At 38.6% G+C, this 25,477-nt stretch overlaps 1 protein-coding gene across 5 annotated transcripts in view; it reads right to left on the bottom strand.

Annotated features, from left to right (window-relative positions):
- The window catches only part of PCCA (propionyl-CoA carboxylase subunit alpha), a 483,211-nt gene that overhangs the window by 265,886 nt on the left and 191,848 nt on the right, over positions 1-25,477 (bottom strand). For all 5 annotated transcript variants that reach the window (XM_049647162.1, XM_049647163.1, XM_049647160.1 and 2 more), the window contains one exon: positions 18,576-18,612. In XM_049647162.1, coding sequence (XP_049503119.1) covers positions 18,576-18,612 — 37 coding nt within the window. The remainder of the gene's footprint in view (positions 1-18,575; positions 18,613-25,477) is intronic.

Raw genomic sequence — 25,477 nt, 5'->3', positions numbered from 1 at the left:
GCTCAGGTCACGATCCCAGGGTGATGGCATCAAGCCCCACATTGGGCTCTGTGCTGAGCATGCAGCCTGCTTGAGATTCTCTCTCTCTCCCACTCTATCCCTCTCCCCAGTTCGCACTCTTTCTCTCTTAAAAAAAAAAAAATCAGTAAAAGATTTGAAGACACACCTCTATAAAGAAGAATGTAAAGATGGCAAACATAGAAAAAGACGCTCACATCTTTGCATTCAGGGAAATGCAAATTAAAACGAGATACTACTATATTCCTATTAGAATGGCTAATAACAAAAACATGCACAATATCAAAAGCTATCTGGGATGTAAAGCAACAGGAGAGCAACAGGAATGCATATTCACTGCTGGTGTGCATGTAAAATAATCTTACCCTACAACCCAGTAGTCAGAGTCCTGGGTATATACCCAACTAAGTTGAAAATTCATGTCCACACAAAAACCCGCATACAAAAACTTTGTCCACAATTGCCAAAAACTGGAAACAACCAAGATCTCTTTCAAAACGTGAATGGATAAACAATCTGTTGTATATCCATACAATAGAATATTATTCAATAATTAGAAGAAATGAGCTATCAAGCCACAAAAAGACATGGAGGAACTTTTACATACATACAGCTAAGTGAAAAAAAAAAGCCCATCTGAAAAGGCTACATACTGTATGATTCCAACTATATGACACTCTGGAAAAGGCAAAAGCATAGAGGTAGTAAGCAGTGTTTCCCAAGGGTTGCAGGGGTAGGGAGAGGAGGGTTGAAAACATGAAGCACAAGGGAAACTATTTTGTATGAAACTATAACGGTAGAATCGAGTCATTATGCATTTGTCAAAACACATAGAACTACACAATGCAAACAGGGAACCTTACTGTAAACTGTGGACTGTAGTTAATAATGTATCAAGGTTGGTTTGTTAATTGTAACAAATGCACCACACTAACACCAAGTGTTAACAATTGGGGAAACTGCACTGTGCTGGGGGTGGGGATGTATATAGAACTGCATGTACTTAACGATGTGTTCAATTATTCTGCAAATCTAAAATGGTGCTTAAAAAATAATTAAGTCTATTAATCATTTAAAGGGGGACAAACATTTGAAAAGACAGTTCACAAAAGAAGATTAATGAATGTGAAAGCATTAGGCATGCGAAAATATACTCATATTATGTATTAGGTATTAAGGAAATATAATTATAATCACACTGAAATAAAACTTACACATCCATCAGAATAACTAAAGTTAAAAAGACAGGCAATGTTAAGAGTTTTTCTGGAATAACTGGAACTCTCAAACACTTTTGTGGAAATGTAAAATGGAGGAAGGGACATTTTCAAAAAGGATAACAATGTTCTAGATCTTAATTTTGGCTGCATTTATTAAAATTCACTAAGGTATACACTTAAAATAGCTAGGCTCTATTCTTCATAAAATGTACATCAATAAAAACGATTTTAGGAAGCAGACAAAAAGAACAGATCGCCATTAAGTAACAAAAATTAGAGCTATCTCTTCAACAGCTACAGAACACAGCACAACCATTTCAGCACTAGGCTGACAGAAAACCTCTATCAGTCTAGATTTGCACATGTGGCAAAACATCTTTCAAGAAAGAACACAAAATAGGGGCACCTGCGTGGTTCAGTTGGGTTGGGCATTCAACTCTTATTTTCAGCTTAGTTCATCATCTTACAGTTCATGAGACTGAGCCCTGCATTGGGCTCCATGCTAAAAGCACAGGGCCTACTTAGGATTCTCTCTCTCCCTCTCTCTCTGCCCCTCCCCAACTTGTGCACAAGTGTGCTCGCGCTCTCTCTCTCTCTCTCTCAAAAATAAACAAACATTAAAAAAAAAAAAGGACACTGCTAATCTGAATAGAAACAAAACAAACATCAGTCTATATACTTTCAAGAGATACACCTAAAACAATGGTTCACTGGTTGATTGAAAAGTTGGAGGAACATACAAAGGAAAGACCAAAATAAGGTGGCTTAGACATATTATCATCACATAAAATCAGATTTAAAAGCCAAAAAGTCGAATTTTTTTTTTTCTAGGTTCCGGAAGATGGCGGCGTAGGAGGACGCGGGGCTCACAACGCGTCCTGCCGATCACTTAGATTCCACCTACACCTGCCTAAAGAACCCAGAAAACCGCCAGAGGATTAGCAGAAGGGAGTCTCCGGAGTCAAGCGCAGACTAGAGGCCCACGGAAGAGGGTAGGAAGGGCGGCGAGGCGGTGCGCGCTCCACGGACTGGCGGGAGGGAGCCGGGGCGGAGGGGCGGCTCGCCGGCCAAGCAGAGCCCCCGAGTCGGGCTGGCAAAAGCGGAGGGGCCGGACAGACTGTGTTCCGACAGCAAGCGCGACTTAGCGTCTGGGAGGTCATAAGTTAACAGCTCTGCTCGGAAAGCGGGAAGGCTGGAGGACAAAGGGAGGGAGAGCTGCTGAGCCCCCGGACGGCAGAGCTCAGCTTGGCGGGGAACAAAGGCGCCAGCGCCATCTCCCCCGCCCATCCCCCAGCCAAAATCCCAAAGGGAACCAGTTCCCGCCAGGGAACTTGCTCACTCCGCGCAAACACCCAACTCTGTGCTTCTGCGGAGCCAAACCTCCGGCAGCGTATCTGACTCCCTCCCGCTGCCACAGGGCTCCTCCTGGAGTGGATCACCTAAGGAGAAGCGAGCTAAGCCTGCCCCTCCACCCCCCGTGCACCTTGCCTACCCACCCCAGCTAATACGCCAGATCCCCAGCAACACAAGCCTGGCAGTGTGCAAGTAGCCCAGACGGGACACGCCACCCCACAGTGAATCCCGCCCCTAGGAGAGGGGAAGAGAAGGCACACACCAGTCTGACTGTGGCCCCAGCAGTGGGCTGGGGGCAGACATCGGGTCGGACTGTGGCCCCGCCCACTAACTCCAGTTATACACCACAGCACAGGGGAAGTGCACTGCAGGTCCTCACCACTCCAGGGACTCTCCAAAATGACCAAACGGAAGAATTCCCCTCAGAAGAATCTCCAGGAAATAACAACAGCTAATGAACTGATCAAAAAGGATTTAAATAATATAACAGAAAGTGAATTTAGAATAATAGTCATAAAATTAATCGCTGGGCTTGAAAACAGTATACAGGACAGCAGAGAATCTCTTGCCACAAAGATCGAGGGACTAAGGAACAGTCACGAGGAGTTGAAAAACGCTTTAAACGAAATGCAAAACAAAATGGAATCCACGATGGCTCGGCTTGAAGAGGCAGAGGAGAGAATAGGTGAACTAGAAGATAAAGTTATGGAGAAAGAGGAAGCTGAAAGAAAGAGAGATAAAAAAATCCAGGAGTATGAGGGGAAAATTAGAGAACTAAGTGATACACTAAAAAAAAATAATATACGCATAATTGGTATCCCAGAGGAGGAAGAGAGAGGGAAAGGTGCTGAAGGGGTACTTGAACAAATTATAGCTGAGAACTTCCCTGAACTGGGGAAGGAAAAAGGCATTGAAATCCAAGAGGCACAGAGAACTCCCTTCAGACGTAACTTGAATCGATCTTCGGCACGACATATCATAGTGAAACTGGCAAAATACAAGGATAAAGAGAAAATTCTGAAAGCAGCAAGGGATAAACGTGCCCTCACTTATAAAGGGAGACCTATAAGACTCGTGATTGATCTCTCCTTTGAAACTTGGCAGGCCAGAAAGGCTTGGCACGATATCTACAGTGTGCTAAACAGAAAAAATATGCAGCCGAGAATCCTTTATCCAGCAAGTCTGTCATTTAGAATAGAAGGAGAGATAAAGGTCTTCCCAAACAAACAAAAACTGAAGGAATTTGTCACCATGAAACCAGCCCTACAAGAGATCCTAAGGGGGATCCTGTGAGACAAAGTACCAAAGACATCACTACAAGCATAAAACATACAGACATCACAATGACTCTAAACCCATATCTTTCTATAATAACACTGAATGTAAATGGATTAAATGCGCCAACTAAAAGACATAGGGTATCAGAATGGATAAAAAAACAAGACCCATCTATTTGCTGTCTACAAGAGACTCATTTTAGATCTGAGGACACCTTTAGATTGAGAGTGAGGGGATGGAGAACTATTTATCATGCTCCTGGAAGCCAAAAGAAAGCTGGAGTAGCCATACTTAGATCAGACAAACTAGACTTTAAATTAAAGGCTGTAACAAGAGATGAAGAAGGGCATTATATAATAATCACAGGGTCTATCCACCAGGAAGAGCTAACTATTATAAATGTCTATGCGCCAAATACCCGAGCCCCCAGATATATAAAACAATTACTCATAAACATAAGCAACCTTATTGATAAGAATGTGGTCATTGCAGGGGACTTTAACACCCCACTTACAGAAATGGATAGATCATCTAGACACACAGTCAATAAAGAAACAAGGGCCCTGAATGATACATTGGATCAGATGGACTTGACAGATATATTCAGAACTCTGCATCCCAAAGCAACAGAATATACTTTCTTCTCGAGTGCACATGGAACATTCTCCAAGATAGATCATATACTGGGTCACAAAACAGCCCTTCATAAGTTTACAAGAATTGAAATTATACCATGCATACTTTCAGACCACAATGCTATGAAGCTTGAAATCAACCACAGGAAAAAGTCTGGAAAACCTCCAAAAGCATGGAGGTTAAAGAACACCCTACTAACGAATGAGTGGGTCAACCAGGCAATTAGAGAAGAAATTAAAATATACATGGAAACAAACGAAAATGAAAATACAACAATCCAAACGCTTTGGGACGCAGCGAAGGCAGTCCTGAGAGGAAAATACATTGCAATCCAGGCCTATCTCAAGAAACAAGAAAAATCCCAAATACAAAATCTAACAGCACACCTAAAGGAAATAGAAGCAGAACAGCAAAGGCAGCCTAAACCCAGCAGAAGAAGAGAAATAATAAAGATCAGAGCAGAAATAAACAATATAGAATCTAAAAAAACTGTAGAGCAGATCAACGAAACCAAGAGTTGGTTTTTTGAAAAAATAAACAAAATTGACAAAGCTCTAGCCAGGCTTCTCAAAAAGAAAAGGGAGATGACCCAAATAGATAAAATCATGAATGAAAATGGAATGATTACAACCAATCCCTCAGAGATACAAACAATTATCAGGGAATACTATGAAAAATTATATGCCAGCAAATTGGACAACCTGGAAGAAATGGACAAATTTCTAAACACCCACACTCTTCCAAAACTCAATCAGGAGGAAATAGAAAGCTTGAACAGACCCATAACCAGCGAAGAAATTGAATCGGTTATCAAAAATCTCCCAACAAATAAGAGTCCAGGACCAGATGGCTTCCCAGGGGAGTTCTACCAGACATTTAAAGCAGAGATAATACCTATCCTTCTCAAGCTATTCCAAGAAATAGAAAGGGAAGGAAAACTTCCAGACTCATTCTATGAAGCCAGTATTACTTTGATTCCTAAACCAGACAGAGACCCAGTAAAAAAAGAGAACTACAGGCCAATATCCCTGATGAATATGGATGCAAAAATTCTTAATAAGATACTAGCAAATCGAATTCAACAGCATATAAAAAGAATTATTCACCATGATCAAGTGGGATTCATTCCTGGGATGCAGGGCTGGTTCAACATTCGCAAATCGATCAACGTGATACATCACATTAACAACAAAAAAGAGAAGAACCATATGATCCTGTCAATCGATGCAGAAAAGGCCTTTGACAAAATCCAGCACCCTTTCTTAATAAAAACCCTTGAGAAAGTCGGGATAGAAGGAACAGCTAACATCATCCTCAACGGGGAAAAACTGAGAGCTTTTTCCCTGAGATCAGGAACACAACAGGGATGCCCACTCTCACCACTGTTGTTTAATATAGTGCTGGAAGTTCTAGCATCAGCAATCAGACAACAAAAGGAAATCAAAGGCATCAAAATTGGCAAAGACGAAGTCAAGCTTTCGCTTTTTGCAGATGACATGATATTATACATGGAAAATCCGATAGACTCCACCAAAAGTCTGCTAGAACTGATACATGAATTCAGCAAAGTTGCAGGATACAAAATCAATGTGCAGAAATCAGTTGCATTCTTATACACTAACAATGAAGCAACAGAAAGACAAATGAAGAAACTGATCCCATTCACAATTGCACCAAGAAGCATAAAATACCTAGGAATAAATCTAACCAAAGATGTAAAAGATCTGTATGCTGAAAACTATAGAAAGCTTATGCAGGTAATTGAAGAAGATATAAAGAAATGGAAAGACATTCCCTGCTCATGGATTGGAAGAATAAATATTGTCAAAATGTCAATACTACCCAAAGCTATCTACACATTCAATGCAATCCCAATCAAAATTGCACCAGCATTCTTCTCGAAACTAGAACAAGCAATCCTAAAATTCATATGGAACCACAAAAGGCCCCGAATAGCCAAAGTAATTTTGAAGAAGAAGACCAAAGCAGGAGGCATCACAATCCCAGACTTTAGCCTCTACTACAAAGCTGTCATCATCAAGTCAGCATGGTATTGGCATAAAAACAGACACATAGACCAATGGAATAGAATAGAAACCCCAGAACTAGACCCACAAACGTATGGCCAACTCATCTTTGACAAAGCAGGAAAGAACATCCAATGGAAAAAAGACAGTCTCTTTAACAAATGGTGCTGGGAGAACTGGACAGCAACATGCAGAAGGTTGAAACTAGACCACTTTCTCACACCATTCACAAAAATAAACTCAAAATGGATAAAGGACCTGAATGTGAGACAGGAAACCATCAAAACCTTAGAGGAGAAAGCAGGAAAAGACCTCTCTGACCTCAGCCGTAGCAATCTCTTACTCGGCACATCCCCAAAGGCAAGGGAATTAAAAGCAAAAATGAATTACTGGGACCTTATGAAGATAAAAAGCTTCTGCACAGCAAAGGAAACAACCAACAAAACTAAAAGGCAACCAACGGAATGGGAAAAGATATTTGCAAATGACACATCGGACAAAGGGCTAGTATCCAAAATCTATAAAGAGCTCATCAAACTCCACACCCGAAAAACAAATAACCCAGTGAAGAAATGGGCAGAAAACATGAATAGACACTTCTCTAAAGAAGACATCCGGATGGCCAACAGGCACATGAAAAGATGTTCAACGTCGCTCCTTATCAGGGAAATACAAATCAAAACCACACTCAGATATCACCTCACGCCAGTCAGAGTGGCCAAAATGAAGAAATCAGGAGACTATAGATGCTGGAGAGGATGTGGAGAAACAGGAACCCTCTTGCACTGTTGGTGGGAATGCAAATTGGTGCAGCCGCTCTGGAAAGCAGTGTGGAGGTTCCTCAGAAAATTAAAAATAGACCTACCCTATGACCCAGCAATAGCACTGCTAGGAATTTATCCAAGGGATACAGGAGTACTGATGCATAGGGGCACCTGTACCCCAATGTTTATAGCGGCACTCTCAACAATAGCCAAATTATGGAAAGAGCCTAAATGTCCATCAACTGATGAATGGATAAAGAAATTGTGGTTTATATACACAATGGAATACTACGTGGCAATGAGAAAAAAATGAAATATGGCCTTTTGTAGCAACATGGATGGAACTGGAGAGTGTGATGCTAAGTGAAATAAGCCATACAGAGAAAGACAGATACCATATGGTTTCACTCTTATGTGGATCCTGAGAAACATAACAGAAACCCATGGGGGAGGGGAAGGAAAAAAAAAAAAAAAGAGGTTAGAGTGGGAGAGAGCCAAAGCATAAGAGACTGTTAAAAACTGAGAACAAATTGAGGGTTGATGGGGGGTGGGAGGGAGGGCAGGGTGGGTGATGGGTATTGAGGAGGGCACCTTTTGGGATGAGCACTGGGTGTTGTATGGAAACCAATTTGACAGTAAATTTCATATATTAAAAAATAAAAAATTAAAAAATTAAAAAATTAAAAAAAAATAAAAAAATAAATAAAAGCCAAAAAGTCACTACACTTCGCTAAGAAGTAAAATTAGCCAAGAAGATACATGTTATGCTGTTATATTACTTATTAACTTATCTTAAGAATATACAGAGGCAAAACCTTAACAAGCAAGGAAAATCTGAAAAATCCACTCTTTTACAAATTGATCATATAATCAAAACATCACTAGAATATTTGAACATCCTAACAGGTAGTGCTGACCTACTGGTTATCTATAAAATACAGCATAATTTGAGAATATACATTATTTTCAGGCACGGATGTAAGATGTAAAGTGACTTATGCCTTGGCCATAAGGTAATTCTTATCAAATAAGATTCTAAATAAAAAAGATCATATTCATTTAACAGAAAGCAATTAAGTTAGAAATCAATAAAATAAGCAGTGCCTGGGTGGCTCAGTCAGTTAACTGTTCGACTCCTGATTTCGGCTCAGGTCATAATCTCACAGTTCACGGGATCTACCTATGCATGAGGCTCCTTAGAATTTTCTCTCTCTCCCTTTCTCTCTGCCTCTCCCCTGTTCATGTTCACTCACTCACTCTCTCTCAAAAATAAGTAAACATTAAAAAAAAAAAAAAAGAAATCAATAATACAAAAAGTAGAAAATGTTCAGTTATTTTAAAATGCATTCTTAAAAAACACCGTCAAAAACCATAATAGAAATCTGGGGCGCCTGGCTGGCTCACTCAGGAGAGCATTCAATTCCTGATCTCAGGGTTGTGGGTTTGAGCCCCATGTTGGGTATAGAAACAGAAAAGAAAAAAGAAAAAGAGAAAAGAAAAAGACAAGAAAAGGAAAAAAAGACAAAAGGAGAGAGAAGAGAGAGAAACAGAGAGAAATCTGAAAATACCCAGATATGAACAATTACGAAAAATACATATCAAAACTGTGAAATAGGGTTTCCAATTCAGATCATCACTTTAGGCCATTCTGCCAGCTGCTGGAAATATTATTGGCAACCAACAGCTGACTTGTCCTCAGCTTTCTGCCCAATCTTAGGGACAGCCCACACCCAATGGTGAGCTGACACCGGTGTACAAAGGCTCAATGTCATTGAAACAGTTATAAAAAACCAACTCAATATTCAGAACTCTCTGTAGGGTCAGCTAAGTCCTTTGTTGAGTCTGCATCTCAACTCAACTCCTCTTTCAGTCCGGAGTCTTTCACTCCTTCACATATACTGGTCCCAAGTGTATTTCTGCAATAAACTTCCAGAATCTGTTTCCAAAGGAATTCCACCTATTACAAAGGAATACATCTGAAAGGCTATTACAGTGATCAGAGCAAGAGGTGACAGGAGCTTAAACAGAAAAAGGAGCCGAGAAATGGAGAGAAGCTGATAAATTCAAGATTTGGGAGATGATGACTATCATGCACAAAGAGCAAAACCACAAAATGAAATAGAATAGTGAACAGTGAATCATGGGAAAAGCCTCATTGCTGATATCGAAACTGAAACCTCTCCACTTCCTGCCTCTGTGATACATGACACTGCACATGGCAGAACTTCCATGAGCCCTCTTACTCCCTGAACAAGGCTGGCACAGAACAAGGCTGGCTCCCACAACATGACTGCTGGGAAGCAAACACACAGGACAAAGAAATAGTCTTTGTTGCTTAAGATCACAAGAGAAGACAATAAATATGTGGAATACTAGAGAGCTTATGAACTAATGACAATTATATGGACTTGAATAAAAACCAGCATATTACTAGAGCTTTCTGAGAAGTACAATTCAGAATCTGCTGGGAAATGTGGCTGTCACACAACACTTGGCTACACTGAAAAGCTCCTATTGTATATACAAACAGAGGTAGTTTAAGTTCAAGCAATTTGAGGTAATGAATTCCATTATCAATGCATTACTCATGTTGTGTATACTTGGTCATAACACTTTCTACTTTCTTTTATTTCCAAATCAGTAATAGTTAGTTTTAGCATTATCAACTTAGTTTTGCCATACACTTTGGGTTAACACATTTAGACTGAGGTGATACATATTTGCATCGAATACTATCTGGGATTTATCATCATCCAGTAACTGGAATGTAAACATGTTATGTATTGCAGTCCAACTATGAATGACTCATATCTCCACTACCACTGCAGATATATAATATATATATTCTCTAAAAAGATACTGTAAGTGATCCTTATTATCACTTTATTTTTCCCAATGGAAAATTTTTAAAAAGTGTGAAAAGGGGGGCGCCTGGGTGGCTCAGTCGGTTGGGCGGCCGACTTCGGCTCAGGTCGTGATCTCGCGATCTGTGAGTTCAAGCCCCGCGTCGGGCTCTGTGCTGACAGCTCGGAGCCTGGAGCCTGTTTCAGTTCTGTGTCTCCCTCTCTCTGACCCTCCCCTGTTCATGCTCTGTCTCTCTCTGTCTCAAAAATAAATAAACAGTAAAAAAAATATATATATATTTTTTAAAAAAGTGTGAAAAGGGCACAGGATGGTTTGCCCTTCCTACGTTGTCCATACACACACAACACAAATAACTACAGAAATATATTTAGTTTAAATAAGAATGAACCAATACTGCACACATAAAGATATAATCAAGACATGTTATAAGCTAAAGTAAACCCAAACATAACATGACTTGTTTTGATTTGGCAAGGAAAAGCAATTATCCTTTTTAGAAAAACTGATCTTGTCTACCTATTTCCCTCTACTCAGGCAAATAAAAAATTAGATCCCTAGCTCTGCTCTAGGAACAAAAATAGAGCACATTTAATGTATTGATAGATTAGAGCAAAAGGGGTTCACACACAGCAAGTTTCCAAACAAAAACCAAAGGCTCAATGTTTTCACATTACTGTTGGAACATCAAACACAGCCTCTTGTGTAACAGAAGAACAGAAAAAAGAAAAGGTATGCAAGAAAAACAGAAGATGAGGAAGAACTGAGAAAAGCAAAAGAGAGGCAATGGGAAAGAATATGGAAAAAATACACAGTGAGAACTTGTGAAATCACGCTAAAACCAAAACGTGTATGCTGGAGTAATAAAAGAAAACAGAAGTACCCTAAGTGACGGTGGGAAATGAAGAAAGGGGACATAGGACTCTCATTCCCCCATCTCCCAGGGATTATCATTCTGACCTCGAATGACCACATTACTTCAATGATGGGAAAAGAGCAAGGTAAAAAATCCTCACTTTTTAACGGATTTCACAAAGAACACCATTCTCTTCAACCTAACTTTTTCCTTAGGCATTTCTTACTAAATCTCCTTAGCATATTAATCATATCTTCTATTGTGGACCTATTTGGAAAATAAATTAACAGAATGTGAGATTGAGAAGAAGGTATACAAACTGTAATAGTTCTTCAAAGGTTTCTTCAATATATCTTCAACCACACAGCCGTATACCATGTGTGAAATAAACAGCATGAAATAGAGGAAATAAAAGATTTGGGGCCTTAGCCAAGTATTTTTATCCCTCTTAACACAATTTGTTCTTATGTTAAAAAAAAAAAAAAAAAACCACAAGCAACTTTTTATGTAATGATATGTCAAAAGGAAGATGGGAGGTACAGGCAGGGGAAAAGAGCCAGAACAGAGAAGAAAGCAAGACCACCCCCACTAACCAGAGCCAGAGGCCATGGCAGTCTGAAGACTAATATCAAAAAGAAACCAATGGAAGGGGGCACCTGGCTGGCTCTCTCGGTAGAACGTGCAGCTCTTGATCTAGGGGTTGTAAGTTCAAGCCCCACATTGGGTGTAGAAATTACTTAGAATAAAAATCTTAAAGAAAAACAAGCACACACACATGCACGCACGCACACACGGGAGAGCCTATCTTGCTAAGAACATAAGATGTCACCATCAGAGAGAAGTGAGAAGGCAATAAGGATCAGTCACATAATCTCATACATCTAAATCTTAGATTCCTAAAACTGCCATTATCCCAGCCTAATGAATCCAAGGACAACCTTCGAGAATTGATGAGTAGTTGTTAACAAGCACATACTAAATTTACTTGAATAATCTTAGATTACTTTTTAATTATCTATTTGCTGACACTTTATCATGGTTTACTTAATGTTCCAGTTCTTCCCAGGTATCTCCATTACAAAATTCAAGATTAGGAAAGGGGGGGAGGAAGTGAGAAAATCTCTGTCAAATTATGGTCTATAAATATTGTGAAAAAAAATTTAATGTATGATTACCTAATTCATTTGTATACTGATATACACATTTCTATTTGTATTCATTCACTGAATAACCACTTGCTGAATATATACTATGTGATAAGCATTGTCTTAAGTACTAGAAATGCAAGGAAAACTAACTCACATGGTCAACTTTATTACAAAACAGTAACTAAATGAACATAAAACCACCATTTGCAAAGATAAATAGAATCTGTTTAATGCAGGGAATCCCATGCTATTTTAAGAGAAAAGCAATCCATCAATATACTTCAATAAAAGCGGCAAGGAGATATTTCCATATTGAAATAAGTCCTGAGAACCTTGCAGGACAAAGAACACACTTTATGAGATACTGTTTGGTTTGATATTATTTTATCCTTTCCTTAAAAAATGTTTTATAACCCAATCATTCAGTCCTTCATGCCTCCTTTTAATAAATACTTGAGGAAAATGTGTATTTTTCTAATGTTGTGCAAAGTATTCTATATATATAAGGCCTAATTGCTTTATAGTGTTGTTCAAGATCTGTATTTCCTTACTGATCCTCTCTGTAGATGTTCTTTTTGTTGTTGTTGTTGTTGTTGTTGTTGTTGTTTTGACTTAAACAACAAACATTTATTTCTCATAGTTTTAGAGGCTGAGAAATAGAAGATTAAGTTGCTAACAGATTCAGCGTCTGGTAAGAACCTACTTCTTGTTTCATAAACAGCCAAGAGTCCTCACATGGTGAAAAAGGCAAGGGAGCTCTCTGGAGTCTATTTTTTTTTTTTTTCATGGAATTTTTAAAAATATAATCTATTGTCAAATTGGCTTACATACAACACCCAGTGCTCATCCCAACAAGTGCCCTCCTCAATGCCCATAACCCACTTTTGCCTCTCCCCCACTCCCCCATCCACCCTCAGTTTGCTCTCTGTATTTAAGAGTCTCTTGTGGTTTGCCCTCCCTCCCTCTCTGTAACTACTTTTTCCCTTTCCCTTCCCCCATGGTCTTCTGTTAAGTTTCTCAAGATCCACATATGAGTGAAAACATATGATTCTGCCCTTCTCTGAATGACTTATTTTACTCAGCATAATACCTTCCAGTTCCATCCACGTTGCTGCAAATGGCAGGATTTTTCTTTCTCACTGCCAAGTAGTATTCCATTGTATATATAAACCACATCTTCTTTATCCACTCATGAGTTGATGGACATTTAGGCTGTTTCCATAATTTGGCTATTGTTGAAAGAAAGTGCTGCTATAAACACTGGGGTACATGTGCCCCTATGCATCAGTTCTCCTGTATCCCCTGGGTAAACTCCTAGTAGTGCTATTGCTGGGTCAGAGTGTAGTACTATTTTTTGTGAAACCTCCACACTGTTTTCCAGAGTGGCTGCACCAGTTGTATTCCCACCAACAGTGCAGGAAGGTTCCCGTTTCTCCACATCCTCGCCAGCAGCTGTAGTTTCCTGATTTGTTCATTTTAGCCACTCTGACCCATGTGAGGTGATATCTCAGTGTGGCTCTGATTTGTATTTCCCTGATGATGAGTGATGTTGAGCATCTTTTCATGTGTCTGTCGGCCATCCATATGTCTTCTTTGGAAAATTGTCTATTCATGTCTTCTGCCCATTTCTTCACTGGATTATTTGTTTTTCTGGTGTTGAGTTTGGTTAAGTTCTTTATAGATTTGGGATACTAACCCTGTATCCAGATACGTCATTTGCAAATATCTTTTTCTGGGGTCTGTTTTATAAGGATGCTAATCCCACTCATCAGAGCACATGGCTCTGTCCTGATGACCTGATCACCTCCCAAAGACCCCACCTCTAAATACCATCACATTGAGGATTAGATTTCCACACATGAATTTTGAGAGGACACAAACATTCTGTCTATAGCAACTGGCTAGAACCAGCCGTGTGTTAGAATTGGCTTTTATTAGCTCAGAAGAGCCAACTGCTAAATTTTCAGGAAACTTGGTAATAAATACTCAAAATGCACCACTGTCTAATTATTTTCCTACACTTGGCTATATCTATGTTCTTGATGTTATTGTGTTGGCATGGTGGAAATACTATAAAATGGCATGCTACTGCACTTCTCCAAGTTCCACGTTCAATAATGTCTCACTGGTGAGGCGCCTGAGTGGCTCAGTCCATTAAGTGTCCAACTCCTGATTTTGGCTCAGGTCACGATCTCACGGTTCATGAGGTCAAGGCACATGTTGGGCTCCACGCTGACAATACGGAGTCTGCTTAGGATTTTTCCTCTCCCTCTGCCCCTTTTCCACACATGCACGTTCTCTCTCTTCCTCTCAAAATAAGTAATAACGTCTCATTGGTAACTTGAAATTGGCTATGGTAGAAGTAGTGACATCATGGAAATCAGCAAACTTTCTACAAATCAAGAATTTTTTTTTTAACTGGAAGGCACATTGTTCAACTTTATTGGTGAGAACTCCACACACCTGTCAGAATGGCTAAAATTAACAACTCAGGCAACAACAGATGTTGGCTGAAGTTTGAGGTGTTCAAGAAAGCCAGTGTAACTAAAGTATAGCAGGCAAGGCGGGGAGTAGTATAAAATGTGATTGGAGAGAAAGCAGGTGCCAAATCATTTGGGGTTAGTCAGGCTAAGGAATTTTGATTTTATGTAAGTGCAAGGAAATGCCATTAGAGGGCTTCAAGCAGATACGGAGTGGGATGAGATGGGGGCGTGTCCTTGTTATTTAGAGTTTTCAAATATCACACTGTTATGTGAAGAATGGCTTTGAAGTGTTTAAGAAAAGAAGCAGAGAAACTATTGTCACAGTCCCAGAGAGGACAATGGTAGTTTGGGAGAGGGTACTAGTCGTACAGATAGTGAGTAGTGAACACAGGAGGTATTTTGAATGAAGGACTGACAGTATCTATTGATATATTGACATTAGGATGACAGGGCAATGGCACCAGGATAGATCTTGGGTTTTAGCTTTAGCCACTGAGTAAATGGGAGTGACATGTACTGAGATGCAGAAACTGTGGACGAAGCAGGCTTAGAGGATGGTGAATCTGGGGATCAGAAAACATTTATTTAAATCGGACAGGATCTGCAATTGTTGAGAAAGACGTGCCAAAGAAAAGAATCAGAACAATCTGGAAGTTAAAGGGCAGGTTAAATGACAGGTTTCAGATTTACAATTTCTTTTCCTTTCACCAATCAATTCAGCTTGATTGTATTAAGGACCTTTGATCCAGTAAAAAAAGATCAAACTTTAATGCAAATCAGTCTTACTGATTACTGTTGTCTATCTCTGGGGTTAAAGATAAACTGGGGATCAATAGCCCTGTATCTGTAAACTTAGAGAGGTCAAAGGAAAACATCAGGAGTGAGAATGAAGGAGACAAGGCAGACCAAAAATCAAGTACACAGAGGTAACATATTAAGCCCTAATGGTCTCTCACCCTGTCGACGATACGAAGCTGTTTCTTTAATGCCACATATAACATGCTTAAGTGACTCACAGTATTTTACACCAAGTGGTGACTGAAATGTTAGCTCTCATCCTCTAATCCCATTAGTTTAGCAAAAGTATAATGAAAAATCGATAGTCTTTGGAGCTAAATGAACCTATATTTAAAAGCAGGCCCACCACTCAGTAGCTCTGTGACCTTGAGCAAATTACTTACCATTTCTAATCCTCAGTTTCTTAAATGTAAATGAAAATAATTAACCCAGGAATTAGCATTAGAAATAACATTCACAAAGTGCCTGCAACATGGAAAAAATGCTCCATAAACAAGAGCTACTATTATGTAAAAGACACCTAATTCATCAATGCTCAAGGCAGTTAGCTTCCTCCTTTGGCCTCACAGATTCCTGTTTCCAGGAGAGAAGACTCGAGAGAGGAGGGAATCACAGAAAAGCCCAATTTAATTTTCTCCAGGTAACACAGAAAGAAGGAAAGCAGAAAAATATGTCAATAGGTATATATGACATCGTCAATCTGCTACCCATAAATAGACAGTTTCAAAGGTTTGATTATAGTTCAGTTGTTTAGAACTAGGAGCATATTTTCCTGTGGAATCAATGTTTAATTCAACTCTTAAATGAATTCACCAAAGCCCATCAAAATCATAATGTAGTTAAAGTGTGATAGATCTCAATAAAATGAGTAGAAAACAAAACTGATGAATCACCAAAGAATACAGAATACTGAGAGTGGAATAATATTTAATTTCATTTCATTTATTTTAGAAGCTGGCACTTCAGGGAAACAGTTTTATGGGAGGTTTCTGTGGTGATTCAGGGGGGGGTTTCAGGGAAATTCCAAGAGCTTTATAATAGGCTGATGACCCTGGTTCTTTATTATGTTTTATTTCACCTCAAATTTTATGGCTTCCCTTTCTTTCAGCATAAGCAAAACACTAGCAGTGTTAGACTTCACAGCCATGATTACGATCATTTATTTCACAAATGAGAAGGTATAACTGGAGAAGAATGAGAAGATAGGAAAGAGGAAGAAGTCATAAAGGTTGTGCCTAAATATAAAGAAAAGAGCCTGCGATGGAATTCGGTAACTCCTTAGCTCAAAGGGGAGCAAAGCACAGCATTAAAATACTGAGGAAAGCCAGGTGATGAGAACTGTTCAGAGTCCCACTATGATTAACTGATTATTTTAAAGGTCACAGATTATTTGGGGGGAAAAAAGAAAGAAAACATAAAGGACAAGACATGAAAAAGCAAGCAAAGCCATTTGCAGCCTGCCATTTACACAAAGGAAATGCTTAAGAGGTGAAGATTCATAATTCGAAATAAAGCATGCCAACATAATTCAAGATTTTCTTCCAATCCCTTTCATTTCTCTAAATTTATCCAAATATTCTGTCCTTTTTATGTAGATACTATTGTGTTAACAGTACTAGTCTATCTTATTCTGTAGTTAATAACAATACCACCTAAACTAGAAAGATGACTTCTTAAATCTACACGTATACAGTAGAATGAAGTGAAATTACTTTAGAAGAAAGTCTCCTCAAAAGCCAGCAGGTATATGCTACCTGCCTCTTAGGCTGTGAGGAATGACAGTGATTTCAAACTTCAGAGAGACGCTTTTGATTTTCTCAAAGAAATAAACCACGAATCAGTTCCATGCAGTCCAACTTATTCAGCAATCCAGCAAATCTTCCTGTGAAGTACTGAAATGTTTTTTTGAAAATGTTGATGTGTCAGAAGAAATGATTAAGGAAGAGATGTTATAGTCAGATAAAATAAGATTTTCTAAGACTGGGTCTTAAATCCAAATCTGTATCAGTAGCAGCTATGTTTGCAAAACAAATAAACAATGAAACACAGTTAACCATGAGCCAAACCAAAATAATTTAGCCAGACCCAACCAGAAACAGGGACACAACAAGCCAACAACTTTCCAGATCACTAAAGAACTGTTCAGCTAGCCTGAGCCAATTGTAAAGAATGTATTTACTAATGCAATCGATTACTTTCAGAAATAAGATGTATATACCATGTATCACAACTCTGTAAATGTTGCCAAATCAAATGTTCTCCCAGTGGATAAAACAATTCCAAACAGTGGATCTTAATGACAAAACAGGACCAAAGAAATGTTAATGCGGGATGCTGAAAAGTTTGGCCCCATCCGTGTAGGAATGCTAAGAAGGTGAGATTTCCTGACTGCTGAGCATTGTCAGATTTCTCTCACAAACCTACAAAGTTCTGTCAAATGTATACAAATACTAATTTGATTAACACAACTGTAAAGTAACTGGATACCACCACTAATCCATGATAACAATTTGTCCTCACCTATTTTTTTAATTGGCAGATACTGAAAATATAACAGTTGTCATGAGCAATAAAGGAATATTTTTTTAAATAAGAAGTTGATAAGCCCTGCCCTAAGTATAATTGTACCTAAAACAATCAAGTAACACAGTCATTAAAATGTCCTTCAGTTTACTGTTTACTCCAATTTAGAATATCCAGTTCTGATTTGTCAAATTCTGTTTCCTAGCAAGATTATTAAAACATCTTAGGACAAGGTAAAAACTTGAAGAGCCTTGTCAAATGTGAAATCTTCATTTTAATCATCTATGTCTTTAACTTTAATAGGTTGTATTCAGCTAAATACATAAAATTTACATTATATCCAATCTCAAGAGTTAAGACAATTCCTTCTTTTAATTAGCCAGTGATTTCAACTTACAAAAGAGCTGTAATTAAAAAGTCAAATTACTCTTTAAAGTTCACTTTAATAATATGCTAATTCAGCAGATAAATTCTTCCAAAGGGACAAGTAATCAGAATCCTAAATGTATTAAAATATTATTTGCTCTATGGGGTTACTTATTACATGTTTACTCAACCGTATCTGCTGAAAGACACAGAAACTCTAGCAAAGTTAATTTAAGAACTTACCAATTTCCCTTGCAATTCTGACAGCTTCATCTGCATCCTGTAAAAGCAGGAAATGAGAGCCAACATTAATCCCATCAGCCATTGCACAATGTCTTTAGGGCAGTCATATATTGCACTACTGTCTCCTCTGATTCATTTAATGTTCAATTTTACAACCTTCTAACTCTTTTCTTTCAGAGAAATGTAAAATTAATACCATAAGTGGAATGTAAATTCTACCTCATCATTATTATATTAAGAAACTCAAAGCAGTTTGAAATGAGCTGGCAGGAAGCACTACCAGAATTGCCAAATGATTTGGTGCAGTTGCTGGAATTTAACAGCAGAATTTAGATGTTTACAATCAATACTGAATCATAAATCAGATCATTAAAGCTTGTCTACAACCAGCTTGTTCCTGTCCTCTGATATTTACATGTCATGTTTTCCTGGATTCTGTCAGCAGGGGGAGTTGATTCTCTATTGTTTCAGAGAGGCTCAAGATTTTCCAGAAATAAAAAAAGTAAATTTCCAATATCTCCAGGAATTGTCAACTGTCTCCCCAAAAATTCCTTTAGTAGTTTCCATTACTTTTTCTTTTTTATTTCATTATTTTGTTAGGTACATATTTTATCTTTATATCTTATTAAGACAAGTAATTTAAAACTTTAAATTCCATGAACCAACTTGTGGGGGAAAACTTCAAAAAAGCCAAGGAAAGCAAATGCCTCCCAAAACAGTACAAGGTAAGAGTTGATGCATGTAAGAATTATTGCCAAATACCAACCAATGCAACTGAAAGGAAAAAAATTTCCCTTGAATCTAAACCATTTCATTGATCATTAACTTTCACCTAACACGCCCAGCACAGGACACTCCTGATACATCTCCCCATGGAAAAATAAAAGACAGCTGAAAAGAAGGTGTTACATCTAAGCCTCCCTAGTAAATATGACTTTTCTTTACAATTCAGTGATGTAAACTAATCACAAGGAATAACAGTAATGTTTTGAAACCATTAGGTAGTGAGAATGCCTGAAGTTTTCAAAAATAACTTTAAAATATTAAAGTGAAGGCTGGTATTTTTTAAGCTTTTAAGCTAGTAATCTAAAGGTGTAGAGTAACCATGTCAGAATTCTCCCCCAAAAGGAGGGGCGGGGGATGTTTATAACTGGTTCATTTATGTCTAATAAAAAAAAAAAAAAATCTTCCTTAAAAGTCTTCAGTACCTAATAACATCCCCTGAATAAGGAGGTTGGCAGGGGAAGTTGTCAGAAAAATTTAATTTCCTTTCATTAGCCAGTCTGCTCCACAAATAGGTGCTTGTTAAGTTCAAAGCGGTCCTGAAAGCAACATCAGTTTTAAGTCTCTCTCTTTTTTTTTTTTTTTTTACTCCAAGCAGTCACATCTGCTAATGAGATTTTCCAAATAACAATTGTTTGCAAGTCAGAGATAAATCTATACCTCCCACTCTACTCTCCCCCCAAAAATCAAGGTTTACTGCTTTATTACACCTTGCTGTTTTCACTGACCCTACATTCTCCAAATTTTAGCTTAAAGGGATAAAAATCCATGAAAAGGGTCATTTAAGAATGTTAGTGGTTTCCACACATTGAGTTTGGAGGTTCTTTGTTCAAGCCAGTGACAGTTATTGGAGAATACTTCCCCTTAATAGCCTCTCTGTCAGGAAGTGTTAAAGCTGCCAAATGCGGACAATTAGTGCCTCTCGAACAAAATACAGGAAGAGTGCTGGCTGATGGAGACTGGATTATAAGAAGCCTAGAAGGAAACTTTTAACATGTCTTTTCTTTCAAATGTGTAGTAGTATATTTGCAAAAGATATTCTGAGAGAAGATAAACTGCTGTCTCAAAAGTCTGTTATCTTGAGAGAACTGACAAACAGGCAAATGTTAAAAGATAATGCACAGAATTCATTAGTGATATTTATTATGTACACATTGTAGATGTGTGTATATAAAGAGATATCTATTTACACAAAGCACAACTTACAAAAATTTTGACTGTCACAAATCCAACATTTCTATAAATAACCACAAAACAATCCTGTCTTTTAACTTAATCAGTATGTTACATTTCCTTACCATGATGTGTTATGCAATATTTGGGACCTTAAAAAAAAAATCATTATCAGGGCACCTGAGTGTTGGTTAAGTGTCTGACTCTTGGTTTCAGCACAGGTCATGATCTCACAACTTGTGAGTTCAAGCCCCACATCCAGCTCTGTGCTGAGGGCACAGAGCCTGCTTGGGATTCTCTGTCCCCTTCTCTCTCTCAGCCCCTCCCCTGCTCATGCTGTTTCTCTGTCTCTCTCAACAATAAACAAACATTTAAAAAAATCATTATCTAAGATTCAGGTTTAACTGGGCAACCTGTATTTTTATCTGACAACTCTTAAAAACAAATTTTTTTTCCTACTATGACAAGCAAATGTTACTAAATGCACTTCCAAGTAAAATCAAACTGCCTTAAAAATAAATTTTTCACTTGTCATTCATTTATCCCAAGATATTTTATTCAGGACATATTATATATATTATAAAGCTTGAAGACTTAAATCTCTCAACCCAGCAATTTCATTTTTAGGAAGCTATCCTATACACATAGGCACATGCATGCACACAGAGAGATATATAAATAAAATTATTTTTAATTTGTTGCTTGTGATTTGATAAGAAAATCAGAAAAACAATTTTAAAGGTTTTCAGTAAGGGACTGGTACCAAAAAGGGACTGGTACCAAAAAGGATACATACATGAAATGGAATATGCCATAGTCTTTTAAAAGTTTTAAAAGATGAGGTTGATCCATATGTAATACTATGTGAAATAGTTCTTGCACCCACAGAACTTAACAGACTTGTTTAATAAGGGAAACTGAAAGAGAGCAAACAAACCAACCGAGAACTGAAATAAATGGCACATGGAAACAAACAGTACTGAGGGAGACAGGGAGGGAGAACATGTTTTAGACAGACTGCCCAGAAAGGGTCCTTCTGGGGGTGCCTGGCTGGCTCAGTCAGTAGAACGTGTGACTCTTGATCTCGGGGTTGCGAGTTCGAGCCCCAACTCAGAGGTAGAGATTACTTAATAAATTAAAAAGAAAAAAAAAAAGGATCCTTCTGAAGTGAAATATAAACTAAAGCCTGAAGAAAACAGTCGCTGCCATGGGAAGATTAGGGAAAAAGAAGTGTAGACAGAAGGAACAACATGAACCAAACCCCAAATTTGGAAGCCATTTCCTATGTTCTAGAAACCAGGTCTGTGAGGTGAAAACTGAAGGCAAAAAGCAAGTGGCAGAAAAGGACAGTATAAAATCCAGTGGAAGGCATGGCCTCTCCAGCAGGACCTTTTGAGACTCAGGACACAGTTCCAAATGCCTTGGCTCTATGCCAAGGAATGAGGACTAGGGTTTAGGAAGGTAACTCTTCCACTTCAAGAATATGCCAAATACAGTGTGTGCCATGGGGAAAGCAAGTTGTAGGATAATATATATATGACCTTATCCACATTAAGATAGAAAAATACCTTGGAATGCTCATCAAAGGTCATGTATGGACATATTCAACCACCTCAGCTTGAGTTACTGCTCAAAAATAGGATTAAGAGTTGGAGAAGAGGCAACTTTGACTTATGGCTACAGACCCTTAGGTAGATGTTTAACTTTATTACCAGTAAGATCAAAATTTCATACTTCATACCTCTTTCACAATTTAAAAATTAAACCAGCCACACTTGAAGGTGTTATTCAATCTACTTAATGATTTCCAGGACATTAAATGTTATCACAACAAACTAGTATTCCCAAAATGTGCTTAAACTTTTCATGACTCCCCACCGCCTTAGAACCAAATTTTAATTCCTTTACTTTGTGTCAGTACTTGATCCCACCTGCCTGCGCCACGAGTCTTGTCCCCAGTCCCTCCCTACCTCTGCTTTCCTTCCCACCCCCAAGCCCACACAGGCATTCCTCCAGCTGCCTGGCCTTTACACCTCCTCCTCAGCTCATCCAGAAACCCACTACTCTTCCGCCCCCTTCCACCAATCCAACTCTTACCCTATACGCCCCATACCAGGCCCTGACGACAGAAGGCAACAAGAAAGGCACCATGCCAGCCTTCATGTAATTTATAGTCTAGTGGAAAAGACAGACCCATACATGACACACAGTGGCTAAGAAATCATTACTGAGATGCATGTTACACAGAAGTGAAGAGGGCGTGTGACAACAGGGAATCTCTAATTTAAAAACAGAGTTCCTGGAAACTTCTCAGATACTGCAACTATGAAAAGAGACCTGCAAATGAAAGAAAGGGTGGAACAGAGTCAGCGGGGCTGGGGCCTGAAGAGTAAGCCAACTGTACAAGGAAGCGGAGCTGCCACAGGCCACAATAAAGACACTGAACTTCAGCCTAAGAGCAAGAAAACCGAGTCCCCACTATGGCTGCATTCTGAAGAATCTGAACTTATAATTTGCTCATTATTTTGAGTATTGTCTACCCTCTTCATTTCCCTACCACATTAAAATACAACCTCCAGGAAAGCAGAAATCACTAACCGGTGCAGTGATATATTTTAAAAGCCTACAACTGCCTGACACATAGTAGTCATTCGATAAACAGCTGTTGAATAAAAAGACTATGAACACATGAATAGAGAGAGGCAAGAGGGACGTGAGGACTTTAGTTGGGAAGCTATAGTCCAGATGAGAGAAAAACTACCACTTTCTCTCAAACACAGGGGTGCGTGCTTCACATCTCACCTAAACCTCACCTTCCCTAGAAAGCCTCTCCAGCCCTTCTACACCAGGTTAGGTGCCATTGCTGTGCAACATTACACTCTGCCCTTCAATTATGACAGCCCCTATCACTTAATCTCCCTGACAGCAATGACTAGGTCTGCTTGCTCTCAAGAAATCCCCAGAGCTCAGCAAGTCAATACATCAACACGTTATTTGTTGAGTGAATAAACAACTATGCATCAGCTTCCACAGAAACCAACCTGTTGCAGTAGGTGCCAGCACCAACAGAAGGGCTCATCTCCAGAGCATCAGTGTTTGAAGCAAATAAACTTCTAACCAAGGAGATGTAGTGGCTTGTTCAAATTGACACATCTAAGTGATATACAGCAAGGGAAGTACCACTTGGTAGCTCAGAGCAGGAGCTCAAGAACCAGATGGGCTAGGGTTTTGCTTCAGTTTAACACAAAGCACACTCAATGAAGTACCACTGCCACTGGGCAAAACCAAGCCCAATATGTGCCCTTGTCTTTTTATCTTCAGTCAAGCACTTTTTTTTTCATGTTTTATTTTATTTTTGAGAGAGAGAGAGAGACAGCATAAGTGGGGGGAGGAGCAGAGAGAGAGGGAGCACAGAATCTGAAGCAGGCTCCAGGCTCCGAGCTATCAGCACAGAGCCCGACACGGGGCTCGAACCCACCAACTGAGAGATCATGACATGAGCCGAAGTCAGACGCCCAACTGACTGAGCCACCCAGGCGCCGCAGACAAGCACTTTTCTTACTGCATGCTGCAGCTTCAAATGTTTGAAACTTGCGTTTCACAAAAACTATTCTTTAAAAAAAAAAAAAAAAAACTTAAAAAATAGTGCTACCCAAGCTGTAATTTTAAACAAATGTTTCATTAATTTAAAAGATCAGACTTTAGGGCGCTCTGGTGGCTCAGTCAGGTAAGCGTTGACCCTTGGTTTTGACTCAGGTCATGATCTCACAGTTCATGAGTTCAAGCCCCACATCAGGCTCTGCACTGACAGTGTCGAACCTGCTTGGGATTCTCTCTCTCTGCCCTTCCTGTTCTCTCATTCTTTCAAAATAAATAAATAAATTTTCTAAATAAACAAGTGACCAAATTTTACATGGCAGTAACTTTTCAAATTGAAGGGCCACACATTATACTAAAATATAGAGGAAAACAACAGATATTCAACTTTATTTATAAAAATGTAAAATAAGTATTAAACTTGATTTTACCAAATACACTTCACTATTTATATAAAACAAATCCCTTTTAAGCAAAACATCATTACTTCTTCACAAAACCAACTTGGCAATATTTGAAGAAAAAGAATTGCTTCTACTCTTTGCTTTAGAATATTGTTTTCTTTAAAAAAATTTTTAATATTTATTTTTGAGAGAGAAAGAGAGACAGAGCACAAGTGGGGGAGGGGCAGAGAGAAACAGACACAGAATCTGAAGCAGGCTCCAGGTCAGCACAGAGCCAGACGCAGGGCTAGAACTCATGAGCTGTGAGATCATGACCTGAGCTGAAGTTGGATACTTAACCAACTGAGCCACCCAGGTGCCCCCTTTTAAGATTTTATTTTTAAGATTCTAAAGTGATCTCTATACCCAACATGGCGTACAAACTCAAAACCCCAACATTAAGAGTCACATGATCTACTGACTGAAGCAGCCAGGCACCCCTAGAACATTAAGACAGTTCCCACATCTATGCATTATATGATATACAACATGTGAAAATATTACAGGGATTAAGACAGCAGATTCCATTCAAGAAGTGTTCTATACGATAACATTCTATGATTTATTAAGAGAAAATTTCTCACAGGTGGGACAATGATCCCCTGAAAATCAAAGAAAAGTCAAATACAAAAATTTCAACACAAGGAATAAAACAAATTTGGTGCTATTAATGCCCTTATACAATTTTAAGAACTTAGAATATTTCTGTTTTTATATCAAAAGTTAATACAATTGAGAAAACACAGAAAGTATAAAACTAAATGAAACAAATCATTAGCAATAATATTCCTGATGGCTTCAAATCAGGAAGAAGGACAAAGGAATGGTCTAACAATATCATTTGATTCTATTCTCCTAAATGATTATGATCCCTGTGGTTCTTTCTCTAATCCCAGCCTATAAACC

The sequence above is a fragment of the Panthera uncia genome, assembly GCF_023721935.1.
Source record: "Panthera uncia isolate 11264 chromosome A1 unlocalized genomic scaffold, Puncia_PCG_1.0 HiC_scaffold_16, whole genome shotgun sequence".
Lineage (NCBI taxonomy): Eukaryota > Metazoa > Chordata > Mammalia > Carnivora > Felidae > Panthera > Panthera uncia.
Note: the sequence above shows the minus strand (reverse complement) of the source record. Positions and strands in the feature narration are given on the sequence as shown.